General features: G+C 43.0%; 1 protein-coding gene across 4 annotated transcripts in view; it reads right to left on the bottom strand.

The window, feature by feature from the left end:
* The window catches only part of LOC118375547 (tau-tubulin kinase 1-like), a 40651-nt gene extending 27197 nt beyond the window's left edge, over nucleotides 1-13454 (bottom strand). Inside the window, exons 1-9 of one of the 4 annotated variants that reach the window (XM_035762129.2) lie at nucleotides 13146-13454; nucleotides 11030-11188; nucleotides 7703-7850; nucleotides 6429-6502; nucleotides 5986-6126; nucleotides 3300-3404; nucleotides 1007-1072; nucleotides 749-841; nucleotides 283-408 (exon numbers count right to left, since the gene is read on the bottom strand). In XM_035762129.2, the coding sequence (XP_035618022.2) occupies nucleotides 283-408; nucleotides 749-841; nucleotides 1007-1072; nucleotides 3300-3404; nucleotides 5986-6126; nucleotides 6429-6502; nucleotides 7703-7850; nucleotides 11030-11137 (861 nt within the window). In that variant the 5' untranslated portion in view covers nucleotides 11138-11188; nucleotides 13146-13454. Of the gene's footprint in view, nucleotides 1-282; nucleotides 409-748; nucleotides 842-1006; nucleotides 1073-1257; nucleotides 1323-3299; nucleotides 3405-5985; nucleotides 6130-6428; nucleotides 6503-7702; nucleotides 7851-11029; nucleotides 11189-11901; nucleotides 12764-13145 lie in introns of those variants that run through there. The other 3 variants (XM_052498701.1, XM_052498702.1, XM_052498703.1) reach the window with 3 other exon arrangements.
* Nucleotides 13455-16885: the final 3431 nt, after the last annotated feature.

The following is a 16885-nucleotide window of genomic DNA, read 5'->3' as shown; positions in this document are numbered from 1 at the left end:
TAGACGATCACAGGGAAAAGGTTTTCGGAAAAGGTAAAGTATAAAATTGAAATTCAACCAAACCTGCTATACAATAATAAGCTTCACTTTAAGTACTAAAATGTATTTTTGAATAGTTTCATTACTGAAAATTATAGAGAGAGGTTTTGGTATGGGAGTTAGTCTCACATTGCCACACTTCCATGTCTTGTACCCTCTGCTATTGAAATGAAAGCCAGAATAAAAATATTCAATGGGGGATAAATCATTTGAATGCACGTGCAGGGAGTGAACAGTAGGTACCTGGTAATCTGGTTTGGTGAAGTAGTCAAGGCCTAAAACATGATCCAGGAAGATGTAAAACTCAGAAGGCATGTGTTTGAGCAGCATTCTGTGGTCGTAGCGCTCTTTAATCTGACCCACTTGCTCCTGGTAACAAACAAGAGATACAGTAGAAAGCATTAGATACCAGTTGAGCCCAGCAGACACCAGTAGACACTAGTAACCATTTTCTTCTGCAGGGTTTCTTCATCCTGGTCCTGGAGACCCCAAAGGGTGCACATTTTATTTTTGCCCAAGCACCACACACCTGATTCCACTAGTGAAAGGTTTGATGATGAGTTGATTAGTGGAATCAGGTGTGTAGCGCTAAGGGAAAAATAACACTGTGCATCTCTTTGAGTCCCCTAGACCAGAATGAATAAATATTGGAAATAACTGATATTGGGAATTGTAATAATTATAATAGCAACAGTAGATAGTATCTCACCTTATCTTTAATTTTTCTCCATGGTAACTGACCGACTGCAAACTCTACCAACATGTAAAATAGCGACCATAGATCGTCATGACGACCCATTTCCTGAGAAGGTAAAAAATGGATTAATCAGATAATAATTTTCATGATTTACTGGAGTACATACACAACAGCTATTTTAGATTTCCTGACAAACTCATGTAACACAAAACCCTCAGGTTGGAATTAATTTGTAATGCATTTAATTTTTTCACCCCAAAAATAACTTACTTTGTTTTTATGAGCATTTACTGACGCATAACGAACAGTTCCCCGAAATCCCGCCACAGTTCTGGGCTGGAAAATAAAATGCGGTAAGTTCTTTTCAGGACAAAACCTGAAACATAATTTCGCACAGACAACAAGAAAGAACAATTGATGGAATTAAGGTACTTAAATGAAAACCTAAAACGAGACGAGGAAGGATATGGAAAATTTCTCAGGCAGGGAGAGATAATAAAAACGTAAATGGGATCAAGCACCTTACTGATGAGACGGATCACAAGCATGCGCTTCGAACAGAAAAGCCCAAAAAGGAACAGCAAAACTGCAAAAAATAAAACCACAAAGGTGAATAAGGAACAGCATCACATGGCAGCATAACATCTGTAAAAACCTTAAAGGAAAAATCAACTTAAAACTATCTTTTAGTATTTTTTCATTAGTCCATGTTTTGCATGTGTTTTGGGGACTGCATCAACAGTGGCATAATGGAAAAAAATACCAAATGATAGTTTTTGAGCAGATTTGCCCTTTAACATCAACGCTATGTGAACATATAACAAGGCAATTTCCAAATAAATTATGCATTCATTAACGTTAACAAACTATTAACTAATGAATTTACACAGCTTAAGGCATAACTTAAATGTACCAGAATCAGATGACATCATCTTCTTGGACATCTTCCTAATGTTTCTAGTTTCTAATTGTCATTGGCATCTCTGATACAATAACTGGAAACTGGGCATGTGCACCACCATTTTGATAGTAACACCCATTCCTTCTGAAGGAAGTCCCAGGAATAGTGCCTCAGAAACTGAATGTTAGAATTTACAACAGTGTGTTTGTGTGCGTGCATGTGTGTGCGTGAGTGTGTGTGTGGTCCCGTCGCTGTTCTATATCTGCAGTACAGGCCTGCCTATCTAATCGATGACTGGAGGTTGAGTCAGCAAGAAGAAAAACAGAAAGAACCTCCCCTGTTGCCCAGGCTAGCCAACTGTATATTAGCCTGTATGAGGCTAGCCAACTGTATATTAGCCTGTATCAGGCTAGCCAACTGTATATTAGCCTGTATCAGGCTAGCCAACTATCAGGCTAGCCAACTGTATATTAGCCTGTATCAGGCTAGCCAACTGTATATTAGCCTGTATCAGACGAGCCAACCGTATATTAGCCCATATCAGGCTAGCAAACCGTATATTAGCCCGTATCAGGCTAGCCAGCTGTATTTTAGCCCGTATCAGGGTAACCAGCTGTATTTTAGCCCGTATCGGGGTAGCCAGCTGTATTTTAGCCCGTATCGGGGTAGCCAGCTGTATTTTAGCCCATATCAGGGTAGCCAAATGTATATTAGCCCGTATCAGGCTAGACAACCATATATTAGCCCGTATCAGGCTAGACAACCATATATTAGTCTGCATCAGGCTAGACAACTATATATTAGCCTGCATCAGGCTAGACAACTGTATATTAGCCCGCATCAGGCTAGACAACTGTATATTAGCCCGTATCAGGCTAGACAACTGTATATTAGCCCGTATCAGGCTAGACAACTGTATATTAGCCCGTATCAGGCTAGACAACCATATATTAGCCTGCATCAGGCTAGACAACCATATATTAGCCTGCATCAGGCTAGACAACTATATATTAGCCTGCATCAGGCTAGACAACTGTATATTAGCCCGTATCAGGCTAGACAACTGTATATTAGCCCGTATCAGGCTAGACAACTGTATATTAGCCCGTATCAGGCTAGACAACTGTATATTAGCCCGTATCAGGCTAGACAACTGTATATTAGCCCGTATCAGGCTAGACAACTGTATATTAGCCTGCATCTTGTTTGCCAACTGTCAGTGGTGGGAAAAGTTCCCAATTTGGTTTTAAATATACTTAAGTATCAAAAGTAAAAGTATAAATAATTTCAAATTCCTTTTATTAGGCAAAGCATACGGCCACATTTTCTAGTTTTTTTTATTTACGGATAGCCAGGGGCACGATCCAACTATCAGTCATAATTTACAGGGAAAATGTATGAAGTAAAACGTACATCATTTTCTTTAGGAATGTAATGAAGTAAAAGTTGTCAAAAATGTTAATAATAAAGGAAAGTACAGATACCCCAAAAAACGACTTAAGTAGTACTTTAAAGTAATTTTACTTAAGTACTTTACAATACTGCCAACTGTATATTAGCCTATATCATATTATTTATATTGTTGTTAGAATGATTCAATAGCTTTGAATATTACCATACCATAATACATGATATTAACAAAATCCTTCCATGGCTACTTACCGGTCGAACCTCTCCGGTAGTGTTGGTGTACTGGCGAGCCAGGCCAAAGTCTAACATGAAGCACTTTCTATAGGTGGAGGGGAGTCGACCCATAGCAAAGTTAGACTGGGAAAAAAAACGAGAAACAGATTGAGTTGAGGACATCACAGGAATATAAACAGGCGAAGCCCAAAGCAGTGTTTCCCCCTATCATTGCATAGACGTGAGACTAGCTTTTGCCCAGCACCGAAACGAATTGGACTGGTTTTAATTGACAATATTGGCGCCAATAAGGCCTAGATGTTACGTTGAGGCTCACTAACCCAAAGTGCTATCCATTGTTGAGCACACAGACTGAGATCAACATTGTCTCTCTTACAGCTGCTTAATTAATCAAATTCTGATCAAAATTGAAATATTGATGTGCAATATCCATATCGCAAGAGATCCATATCGCAAGAGGTCCATATTGTAAGAGATCCATATTGCAAGAGGTCCATATTGTAAGAGATCCATATCGCAAGAGGTCCATATTGTAAGAGATCCATATCGCAAGAGATCCATATTGTAAGAGATCCATATCGCATGAGGTCCATATTGTAAGAGGTCCATATTGTAAGAGATCCATATCGCAAGAGGTCCATATTGTAAGAGATCCATATCGCAAGAGGTCCATATTGTAAGAGATCCATATCGCATGAGGTCCATATTGTAAGAGGTCCATATCGCAAGAGGTCCATATTGTAAGAGATCCATATCGCAAGAGGTCCATATTGTAAGAGATCCATATCGCAAGAGGTCCATATTGTAGGAGGTCCATATTGTAAGAGGTCCATATCGTAAGAGGTCCATATTGTAAGAGGTCCATATTGTAAGAGATCCATATCGCAAGAGGTCCATATTGTAAGAGATCCATATCGCAAGAGGTCCATATTGTAAGAGATCCATATCGCAAGAGGTCCATATTGTAAGAGATCCATATCGCAAGAGGTCCATATTGTAAGAGATCCATATCGCATGAGGTCCATATTGTAAGAGATCCATATCGCAAGAGGTCCATATTGTAAGAGATCCATATCGCATGAGGTCCATATTGTAAGAGGTCCATATCGCAAGAGGTCCATATTGTAAGAGATCCATATCGCATGAGGTCCATATTGTAAGAGATCCATATCGCAAGAGGTCCATATTGTAAGAGATCCATATCGCATGAGGTCCATATTGTAAGAGATCCATATCGCAAGAGGTCCATATTGTAAGAGATCCATATCGCATGAGGTCCATATTGTAAGAGGTCCATATCGCAAGAGGTCCATATTGTAAGAGATCCATATCGCAAGAGGTCCATATTGTAAGAGATCCATATCGCAAGAGGTCCATATTGTAAGAGATCCATATCGCAAGAGGTCCATATTGTAAGAGATCCATATCGCAAGAGGTCCATATTGTAAGAGATCCATATCGCAAGAGGTCCATATTGTAAGAGATCCATATCGCAAGAGGTCCATATTGTAAGAGGTCCATATTGTAAGAGATCCATATCGCAAGAGGTCCATATTGTAAGAGATCCATATCGCAAGAGGTCCATATTGTAAGAGATCCATATCGCAAGAGATCCATATCGCAAGAGGTCCATATTGTAAGAGATCCATATCGCAAGAGGTCCATATTGTAAGAGGTCCATATCGCAAGAGGTCCATATTGTAAGAGATCCATATCGCAAGAGGTCCATATTGTAAGAGATCCATATCGCATGAGGTCCACATTGTAAGAGGTCCATATTGTAAGAGATCCATATCGCATGCAATATTTTGAAATGCTACCCAGCCGTGTATGACATCAGTTTTTATAGTTCTACTTTTTTTTTTTCTACTCTTGCGGCTGCTTCCCACATACACCAGGCCCCGCTCCCCTTTCGCAGTTCCTCCCCGCTGTTAAGATGTACTATACGTTCCCATGCTGGTCTGTTAGGTCAAACAGATTGTTCCAAACAAAAACGATGCTGCTTTCCACTTTGCTTCTTAATATAAATCATTCTACATTTCTATGACTTCAACAGTTCACCAAAGTGTTTTGATCTACTGTACAGTATTTTGCGATACAAATTGCAATCACAATATTTGGTAAAAAAAGTGTAATCGCAATTATTTTGCCGATATTATGCAGTCCTAGTCTCTCTTTCTCCGTCTCTCTCACACACTTCCATCTGTCTTGCTCTGTCTCACCCCCAATTGGTCTCTCACTCTCTCTCACACACTTCCATCTGTCTCGCTCTGTCTCACCCCCAATTGGTCTCTCACTCTCTCTCACACACTTCCATCTGTCTCGCTCTGTCTCACCCCCAATCGGTCTCTCACTCTCTCTCACACACTCCCATCTGTCTTGCTCTGTCTCACCCCCAATCGGTCTCTCACTGTCTCTCACACACTCCCATCTGTCTTGCTCTGTCTCACCCCCAATCGGTCTCTCACTGTCTCTCACACACTCCCATCTGTCTTGCTCTGTCTCACCCCCAATCGGTCTCTCACTCTCTCTCACACACTCCCATCTGTCTTGCTCTGTCTCACCCCCAATCGGTCTCTCACTCTCTTTCGATCTCTCTATCTCACCACCATTCTTTCTACCCCTTACAATGCATTGTAACCACACATCATAATGCCTTATACCTGCAGGCATTAAGTTAATAGTTACTGAGAATGCCACCTACAGGCTTGATGTCTCTGTGCAGGAAGCCCACAGAGTGGATGGCCTCTATGGACTCCAGAATCTGTTTGCCCAGGCGTAGCGTGGTGCTCATGGTGAAGGTGCCGCGAGGCTGACTCCTCCTCAGGTCTGCTAGGTTTCTCCCCTGCTGGGGGGGGAGAATGCGTAGGGAAAGAGTGGGGGAGAGGGCGGGGAGGAGAGGGAGAGAGATGGGGAGAGGGATGGAGGAGAGAAGGAAATGGGAAGCGGGGGAGGAGAAAGAGGGGAGGGGGGAGAAAGAGGGAGGGGGAGTCGGAGAGATAGGGGAGAGGGGGGATGGAGAGGGAGAGAGAGGGGGGGGTGAGAGGGAAAATTAATTTTCATTCATTGTTTTCTACTTATTTGTAGCCTGGCTGTGATTATCTCTACCTAAGGCAATTCTATCAGACTGTTTTGATAGATGGCTACCTGAAGTTGCATGACCACATAGTTAAACTTCTCGTTCCTTCCACATCCGATGAATTTACATACATGATTTTTTCCTGTGAAAGAATGGAGAGAGGTTAGTGTAAATGTTACAATACAGTCAGTATAACATTAGCTATCTATAAATCAACTTGTACCATCACAGTTAAACAACTGATTCAATTGGATGTTAGACCAACCCTTGGAATAATCTCAAAACATTTTGCATCATTGTTAGAAGAATTGGGATCAGATTGCTTTCCTAGGACCTGATACATTCAGAATGTGGTATCTTCCTATATGAATGAGGCATTTATCAGAGAAATAAACATATTAAAAGTCATGTAGTCCCTAGATTTAGTCATACAATACAATTAGGGCATGCTAACTTCAGGCAAGTAATTTCCAATGACCTTAGTCTTTCAGGTTGATTTTCATTTCAATAACAATAGTAAGAGAACATTCAGGGTATTTCCCCAAGAAGAAGGGTGCTCACTAACAGAAGCACAGCCAGGCAGACACACACTCACACAGTTTCATGCTCATTAACAATCCTCCCTGCCAGCAGTCACAGTTCTGTATCTGTTCCTGGGGCTACAGGCCAGAACAAGCCACAGAAATACCCCAAAATAAATGCTGCCTAAGAAATTAGAATCTCTGCATATTTCAACACAATATGCTCATGCTGAGGTGGATGGTGGCAATCTGTTTTTTTTTTACGGGATTCGAGCAATGTGAAACACGCAATGCCAAAATATAATTTTGCACAAAGCAGTATAAACCCCAGTGCAACAGACATGTCAACCGATTGACTATCCAACTCATCCAACCCCCGAGCAAACCAAACAATCACCACACCTTCAACCTTGTCCAGACAAATGCCAATAACACTAATCAAATAGCTAGACAGACTAACGTTTACCTCACTTCACAGTAGACCATAGATAGACAACTTAATTAACCTTGCCATGCTTATTCATGTACAAGGTGATGTTCCCATTGATTGATCCATGTCCTTAGTGATCCCTATCCCTCCTTGATAGATGCCTGCCCTTAACTTGCACTTTCTATCTATTTCATAACAGGAGAGTGGAATTCCAACAGTATAGTGCAGTACGAGGGAAAGACTGGCAAAGGCGGTCCCAGGGACTGAACCCACAATCTTTGGGGATTTAATACGTACTTTGTACAGGTAGCGTTACAGGTGCTTAACCACACCTGTAACATGTGTGTGGATGTGTGGATGTGTGTTACTGCTCAACCACAAAGGCCCTTACCTTGCAGTTTCTTGAGGACGGCCACCTCCATCTTGAGAACCTGTTTAGGCTGCTGGGCTGACTCTACCTTCAGAGCCACATTCTCCCTGGTCAGCAGGTCCAATGCTTCATAGATCTCACCAAAACCTCCCCCACCAATCTTCTTCAGCTGGAAGTGGTGGCAGAGAAGAATAAACACTGTAAAAAACTGAGTCATGTGGATGTCTGCTAATTATGGCTTGCTGTCTGTTCTTTAAAGTTAACATTTAAAAAAATGCTAGTTCTCAACTAGCCTGGTCCCAAAACTGTTTGTGCTGTCTTGCTAACTCATATAATCATTGTCACACCTAGCACAAGGCAGGTTTCCATTGACCCAGGTTTATTCTACAAAATGTTTTTTTTTTATTGCAATGTGTAATGGAAAGGCTGTCACACCCTGACCTTAGTATTCTTTGTTTTCCCTTGTTATTTTGGTTAGGTCAGGGTGTGACATGGGTGATGTATGTGTTTTTTGGCCTGTCTAGGGGTTTTTGTATGTTTATGGGGCTGTCTCCTTTCTAGGTATAGTGTATGTCTATGGTTGCCTAGATTGGTTCTCAATTAGAGGCAGCTGTCTATCATTGTCTCTGATTGGGAACCATATTTAGGCAGCCATATTCTGTGGGTACTTTGTGGGTGGTTGTTTCCTGTCTTTGTGTTCTCTGCACCAGATAGGACTGTTTCGGTTTTGCCACGTTTGTTATTTTTGTATTTGTGTCGTGTTATCGTCTTTCATTAAAACATGTTGAACACGAACTACGCTGCATTTTGGTCCTCCTCTCCTTCAAGGGAAGAAAACCGTGACAGAATCACCCACCAAAACAGGACCAAGCAGCGTGGTGACAGGCAGCGGCAGGAGGAGCAGCGATGTCAGGACTATTGGACTTGGGAGGAGATACTGGATGGAGATGGACCATGGACGCAGCCGGGGGAATGTCGCCGCCCCAAGGCAGAGCTGGAGGCAGCCACAGCGGAGAGGTGTCTGTTTGAAGACGAAGCACGGAAGCAGGGCTGGAAGCCTGAGAGTCAGCCCCAAAAATATCTTAGGGGAGGCACACAGGAAGTGTGGCGAAGCCAGGTAGGAGACCTGCGCCAACTTCCTGTGCTTACCAGAGGGCGAGAGAGACCGGGCAGGCACCGTGTTATGCTGTGGAGTGCACGGTGTCCCCAGTGCGGGTGCATAGTGGGCATCGAGCCAGGTGCCATGAAGCCGGCTCTACGCATCTGGTCTCCAGTGCGTCTCCTTGGGCCGGCGTACATGGCACCAGCCTTACGCATGGTGTCCCCGGTTCGCCTGCACAGCCCAGTGCGGGCTATTCCACCTCGCCGCACTGGCAGGGCGACCGGGAGATTTCAACCAGGTAAGGTTGGGCAGGCACGGTGCGCAAGAGCTCCAGTGCGCCTGCACGCACCAGCCCTCCGGTGGCAGCCCCCCGCGCCAGGCTTCCTGTGCGTGTACAGAGCCCAGTACTCCCTGTTCCTCCTCTCCCGCCTGTCCAGGGCTGCTAGAGTCTCCCGCCTGTCCAGGGCTGCTAGAGTCTCCCGCCTGTCCAGGGCTGCTAGAGTCTCCCGCCTGTCCAGGGCTGCTAGAGTCTCCCGCCTGTCCAGGGCTGCTAGAGTCTCCCGCCTGTCCAGGGCTGCTAGAGTCTCCCGCCTGTCCAGGGCTGCTAGAGTCTCCCGCCTGTCCAGGGCTGCTAGAGTCTCCCGCCTGTCCAGGGCTGCTAGAGTCTCCCGCCTGTCCAGGGGCGCCAGTCAGCCGGGATCTGCCAGAGCCGCCCCTCAGTCCGGAGCCGCCCCTCAGTCCGGAGCCGCCCCTCAGTCCATTTTGTAAGGTTGCCAATCCTAGGTTGACAGCGAGGGTCGCCGTTCCTAGGAGGAGACTTAAGAGGACAAAGACTATGGTGTGGTGGGGTCCAGCGCCAGAGCTGCCACCATGGAAAGACGCCCACCCAAACCCTCCCCTATAGGTTTAGGTGTGCGGCTGGGAATCTGCACCGTTGGGGGGGGGGGTGTACTGTCACACCCTGACCTTAGTATTCTTTGTTTTTCCTTGTTGTTTTGGTTAGGTCAGGGTGTGACATGGGTGATGTATGTGTTTTCGTCTTGTCTAGGGTTTTTTGTATGTTTATGGGGCTGTCTCCTTTCTAGGTATAGTGTATGTCTATGGTTGTCTAGATTGGTTCTCAATTAGAGGCAGCTGTCTATCATTGTCTCTGTTTCCTGTCTTTGTTCTCTGCACCAGATGGGACTGTTTCGGTTTTGCCACGTTTGTTATTTTTGTATTTGTGTAGTATTCACGTTATCGTCTTTCATTAAAACATGTTAAACACGAACTACGCTGCATTTTGTATTCTTTGTTTTTAATTTTGTATTCTTCAGATGAAGAGGAACTCAGCCGTGACGCAGGCAGATATAGCAGAAATGTTCTAAAGATCCATAACATTTTTCATCCATTTGTAAGGGATGAATTTAACGTTTTTGTCTAACTTTCTTGCGACAAATGATGGTGGAAACTGTTTTTCGAATAAATGACTGCCGAATAATTTTGAAGATACAGGGCACGTGATGACAACTGTGTAACTATAAAACTCCACTCCACATTTAATTATAAATGCCTACTGCTGGCTAAATCTATTTAGTCAACTATAAAGAATAGTGCTTCTTTGCAGGAATGTCCTTACTTTGAAGAATGCCTGAATTGCTTCACCTTGCTTTTCTGGTTGGCTGGCAAGTTTCACCATCCAATTATTTCAGATCTACATGAGTGCAAGTTTCACCATGACAGAGAATTATTAGAATATGGCAAATATCAGTCAATTATTGCAATCTGGCCATGCCGTCATTCACGGGCTACCTGAGACAAGAATCAGATAGGTGGGAGGGTATACAGGCTGACAATTTATTCATGAGCAATTTGCCTAAATGGGTTATGGAAACACTTCAACCAATCATTTGTTTTGACACTAGGTTTTTGTGAAAAATGGTTTTATTGTTTGTTGGCGTGACATCATTACGCCCAGCTGTTTTTATTGACAAAATATAGTTACATGTAAACGGACCCTAGCAGGCAATTGTCACATCTAATGTATATGGAACTTTCTAAATGCCGACAAGTTAATGAAAACATACTGACCGTACGATTTGGCAAGCGAGCACCAACAGCTGTGATCAGGGTAAGGAATATTCCAAATCAGGGATTCTCAACTAATAATTTAATTTAATTTCAATCAATTACTCAATTATTCAACCAATCACTCCGCTGAGACTCAATTACATGGTCAAAATGGCACTGAAGATAAATAAACTCACCACTTTCCATCGGTCCTTTACCATGCAGTTGGGAGACAGGATGTCCACCTGCTCCCCCGCTCCGTTCATGTTTTCGTCGGGCTGGGCGACCGTCCCTACACACTGCATTGGTCGGCCAGACAGAGGCACAGTAGCTCCCAACTCGATTCAGCCATTTACCTGGGAAGAAAAAAACACAATGTAGGCTACAAACCCCTTGTAAACTGGAGACATCTCACTCACTCACATCTGAACCCCAAATGTGTCTATGGGCTAATAAGTAAACAATTCAGCTCCACAGACAGCACCGCGGCCTGCGTTCAAAACAAACGTGTTGGTCGCAGATTTAGCACCAGGGACAGCAACAGTGAGAGCCAAAACGTGTGATTGCGTACAAATTCGCTGCAAACGGAATCCATAAGCACAGGTGTGACAGAAGCTCTTTTCAGCACATTGGACAGCGCCACTCATTACAGCACCATCCAGGCCAAAAATAGCGCCCCAGACCCCCTAATTTTACACACCTGCTGGCATTCCCTAAGATTGTGCTGCCTGCCAGACACCACACCTATTAGAACAGCTGGGGGTCAAGGCATTCTCAAATCAAATGCACAAGCATGAGAGAACATGCTGAGCCTCACACCAGTGTGGAAGCTTTCCACTGCCCTAGACAATGTGCGGAAGATACCCTCAATGCAACAATACATGTAAGTCTGAAGAACAAGCAGGCAGATTCTGCAAATCTTCTCAAAGATGTCAGAGGAATGGAGTGTAAAGGGATAAAGCAAAATACACATTAATTAACTCTGTCGTGTAATTCATTCCAGGTTTAATAATGCCAATGTACACTTAGTTGATTACAGTAAAGTACATGAAAAAATTATTAAGTTTACCTGGCAGACATTTTTTTGAAAAATTGATCTCCCTTTTCTTCTCCCAGGTTTTAGCAACCTGCAATGGGGATTTTGGATTGAACAACTACAATACCACACACCCAGATTTGGCGAAACCCTTTTAGTAGGCATATATTTGAGTCATGTCTTTATATTCTTCAAAATCTGTAACTAACCAAAATCTAAAAAAATACATTTAAAAAATGACAGCGGTCAATTGTAACGATTGTGATAATTGTGGTTTCGATTCCCGAAAATGTATGGATTCACTCACTGCTGTAGGTCGATCTGGATAACAGCGTCTGCTAAACGACTAAAATGTAAAACAAGGGTGTAGCCTACCATTTCAGTAGCCCACTGCACTTATCTGAGGTTGGGCCTATGCATTGCCATTTGCGCTCCCACCTTACTGCTACAACGGGGAGGGACTCGTTCGGTTTCTAATATGCTTTCCTTAGATATAACTCCACAAGGCACAACCTCTTCATCGCAACTAACAGCAGTCCCCGGGCACAGAAGCTCTACTATCATTCTCCTCCTACTGTTACATTTTCTCCGCACTGCAGTTTCAGTGCTCCCTCAACGGGTAGGCTCGAGCGTCAGGCGGCGCACAGTCCATCCAGAGTAGGCTTGACGTTTTCCAAGAATTCACCATTGCACACATTCACCATTGCACTGCGCCCTTGGTCCAATGGGTATGTTGTGTAGCTTTACTCTGCCCCTAAACAAATATTTCGGGAATCACCTAATTGACCAATATCACAAATTTCAACCGCGATTCAACATTCCACTGCATGGGATGGACGCAAGTGGCACTACGGGAAATGTCGTTTACAATCGGGAAAGCCCACGCAAAGGAACCCGATTAGATGCTTGTAACAGACTCCATCTCCCGTTGTGAGTGAATCAAATCCCTGACGTAAATCTGCATTAGGGTGATTTTTTATAAATTATTAATGATTATTGTTATATAGATGTAAAATAAACGAATTGTCATGTTTAAGCTCTTGACATCATCTGGCAACGTTGTCAATAATTGTGTTGTAGATTGCCAATAATCTATTCCAGATGTCTTTCTTCTCTAGAAACAGCAAAGGGGCGTTTGCTATCCCAAGTTATCATAGCAAAGCGAGCGACCGTGTATAAGCATTATTATAGCCAAGGTGCCAATGCCTTTGAATGTGCTTTATGTCCGCAAGATCATTTACGTCAATTCAACAAAGAGAAAAACATTGCATCCAGACCTTATCTTCTGACTTCGGTGTAAGGCCTCGGTGCGCGAGGAATTTGAGAGGTGCATCATTTCTTGAGCGAGGTCGTGGTAAAGACATAGGCTATGTGTCGTTTGTCGTTGCACCAGTCTCCATTCTCCCCGTTATCCGCTTCGTTCTACTCCTCTGAATCAGAGTTTCCACTAGTTACCACAGCCAAAAATTCTGGCTATCGTAAAAATGCATGATTTTGTTGTTGTTTTTTGGTCTTAATTTAAGGTTAGGGTTAGGCATAAGGTTAGCAGTGTGGTTAAGGTTAGGGAATTAGGTTTAAAATCAGATTTTAAGCATGTAAATGGTAGAAATAGGCGGGATTTATGACTTTGTGGCTGTGGTAACTACTGGCGACTCTGAATCAGCATCACCGAGATACTCCCAGTATGCAACGCGCTAGGTCCTGCGTGATCATGGATGGTTGTTGCGTGGCAACGTGATGAGCAGCGCTCGAGAAGCGCCTATTGAGGATTGACACATGTGCCAGAAGTGGCAGTTTCAGTAGCAGTACCAAATTAACAGTGTGTCTGCCATTGCGTAGACTATTAGGGCAATTAACTAATGCACAACAATCTCACACTGAATCTCCCATGGCCTCTATTGTGGATATTTAATTTTACGCACAAGAGGGCACTGTTTTCCCACAGATAAATGAAAATGATCAGTCGTGCATTTTACCTTGATATTTGGCCCTCAAGACCAGAGCTTACACACTTTATTTTTTATTTATTTTATGTTAAGTAACTCGGTTGCGGACTCAACTTACTGTTGAGAGTTATACAGATGGAATACACAAGCTACAAGTTGGACATTTGTTAGTGCATCAGCAGTTTTTCACTTGTTATGTCAGTCAATGACAGTCACTCAAAGCCCATGTTAGCAAAAACATTTTATATTGCTAGGTAAGGTAGTCTAGCCAGCTATCTAAACCAAGTAGTAGCCTAATCATCATCAAATTACAGACTGGGCACACAGGGCATTGGTTTTGTTAGTCACTCTCACTCAGATATCGTATGAAAATGGCATTAGTCGAGGCAAAATGCCTAGAATTGTAGGAATTGATTTGAATGTGCAGAATTGCATGAAATTAGCTATAAAACTGCAAAAGAACAATCACCACCTCATGTCAAAATGAGTAGAATTGCATGACATTAGTTTTAGAACTGCAACATTTTTACTTTAACACCAAATCTCAAAACTTTTTATAGCAAATCTCGCTTAGGGCCTTCAAAAGGCTAGGGGCGATCTGCTCAAGACTCTCAATAGGATCATCCGTATGGTGTGTTCATATAGACGTTTCTGAGAGGACGTTGCAAGTTGCAATCACTATTTAATTCGCAGGAGGTTCCTTTCGGGATGGCAGGCCAATCAAGCGAGATGTAAGTTCTTGGACTGGAGAAAAACACGGCTGCAGGATGAGCTCTCAGAAACACAGAAGAAACTGTAATGAGAGTGGAGTGGCTGCGTAAGTGACAACTGTGAAGTGTGCAACATTAATGATATTGGAAGTGAGCAACATTCCAACAATAGTGGAATCAGCAGTTCACCTTCAAAATATTAGCACCGCATTGAAACGGATGCAAACAAATAGGCCTACAGTTATGCCACAACTGGTAATGTTAAACGAGGTTGAAATGTTATTAAATCATTTAACACTAAAGACAAATAGTAAAAATCAGTTGAAACCTCACTGTGGATGTATTGGACTGCATAATTGCATATGGGGCCCTGCTGGAAAATTCAGTTTAGACCAGCTTGGATTTTAAGCTGGTCGAGATAGTTGTGATAGATGCTTGTGGTACATTGCTTCTAGTGTGGCACATTCATCATCACTTTTTTTAATCATACATGGTTAATTGGGGTATTTAAAAAAACATTGGTTCTATTGGTATTTCAGTCAGCTTTTCAACATACGTCATGATCTTGATGCATTGATTGTTTCAAGATGCTGCACTAAAAAGCTGAACTATGAGTACAGTACAAGTGTCCACTTCTGTTTTTTATACCTACCTTTCTCACTAAGAAAGTCTACCATTTCTTCTGCAAACCCTGTCCCATGATGACAACTGGTGATGCTGTACTCTTGTTAGGTCTTTTTTGTTTTGTGTTGTTTCATCTAACATAGTTGCAAGAAAGCGATAGAAACACTGGCAGCAGTTAGTCTACATGGGGATTTAAATGTTTTTTTGTCTTCCTAAGACTGTCTGTGTCTAGATGGGAGTTCCTGTCCCAGTTCAAAGGTTCCATTACCTACAGTTTCAACAGGAAATCTCTCTTTTGGCCCCCAAAGCCATTCCCATCTGCTATCTGCTCAGTTACTAAAGCTATTCAATGCAAGTGTGCTTGGAGCTACAAGAATGAAGTATCACCACACTAGACTGGAACATGTATGACTTACTGACTTAGGTACAGTGCCTTCAGAAAGTATTCAGATCCCTTGACTTTTTCCACATGTTGTTTACGATACAGGTTTATTTGAATAATTTTTTTCAGCAATCGATACACAATACCCAATAATGACAAAGCAAAAACAGGCTTTTAGAAATGTTTGCAAATTATATATTGAAAAAACAAAACAGATATATCTTATTTATATAAGTATTCAGACCCTTTGTTATTAGACTCTAAATTGAGGTCAGGTGCATCCTGTTTCCATTGATCATCCTTGATGTTTCTACAACTTGATTGGAGTCCACCTGTGATAAATGTAATTGATTGGACATGATTTGAAAAGGCACACACCTGTCTATATAAGGTCCCACAGTTGGCAGTGCACGTCAGAGCAAAAACTAAGCCATAAGGTCAAAGGAAATGTCCAGATCTGGGGAAGGGTACCAAAACATTTCTGCAGCATTGAAGGTTCAAGAACACATTGGCCTCCATAATTCTTAAATGGATGAAGTTTGAAACCACCAAGACTCTTCTTAGAGCTGGCCACCGGCCAGACTGAGCAATCCGGGGAGAAGGGCCATGGTCAGAGAGGTGACCAAGAACCCAATGGTCCAGAGTTCCTCTGTGGAGATGGGAGAATGTTCTAGAAGGACAACCATCTCTGCAGCCCTCCACCAATCAGGCTTTTTGTGGTAGAGTGGTCAGACGAAAGCCACACCTTAGTAAAAGGCACATGACAGCCCGCTTGTAGTTTGCCAAAAGGCACCTAATGACTCTCAGACCATGAGAAACAAGGTTCTCTCATCTGATGAATCCAAGATTGAGCTCTTTGTTCTGAATGCCAAGTGTCACGTCTGGAGGAAACCTGGCACCATCCCTACGGTGAAGCATCATGCTGTGGATATGTTTTTCAGCAGCAGGGACTGGGAGACTAGTCAGGATCGAGGCAAATATGAACGGAGCAAAGTACAGAGAGATCCTTGATGAAAACCTGCTCCATAGCGCTCAGGACCTCAGACTGGGGTGAAGGTTTACCTTCCAATACAACAACCACCCTAAGCACACAGCCAAGACAGCGCAGGAGTGGCTTAGGGACAAGTCTCTGAATGATTTGAGTGGCCCAGCCAGAGCCCAGAATTGAACCCGGTCGAACATCTCTAGAAAGACCTGCAAATAGCTGTGCAGCGACGCTCCTCATCCAACCTGACAGAGCTTGAGAGGATCTACAGAGAAGAATGAGAGAAATTCCCCAAATACAGGTGTGCCAAGCTTGTAGCATCATACCCAGGAAGACTCGATGATGTAATCGCTGCCTAAGGTGTTTCAAG

The sequence above is a fragment of the Oncorhynchus keta genome, chromosome 36 (genome assembly GCF_023373465.1).
Source record: "Oncorhynchus keta strain PuntledgeMale-10-30-2019 chromosome 36, Oket_V2, whole genome shotgun sequence".
NCBI classification, from domain to species: domain Eukaryota; kingdom Metazoa; phylum Chordata; class Actinopteri; order Salmoniformes; family Salmonidae; genus Oncorhynchus; species Oncorhynchus keta.
The sequence above is the reverse complement of the archived record's forward strand: the minus strand, read 5'-3'. Positions and strand labels throughout refer to the sequence as shown.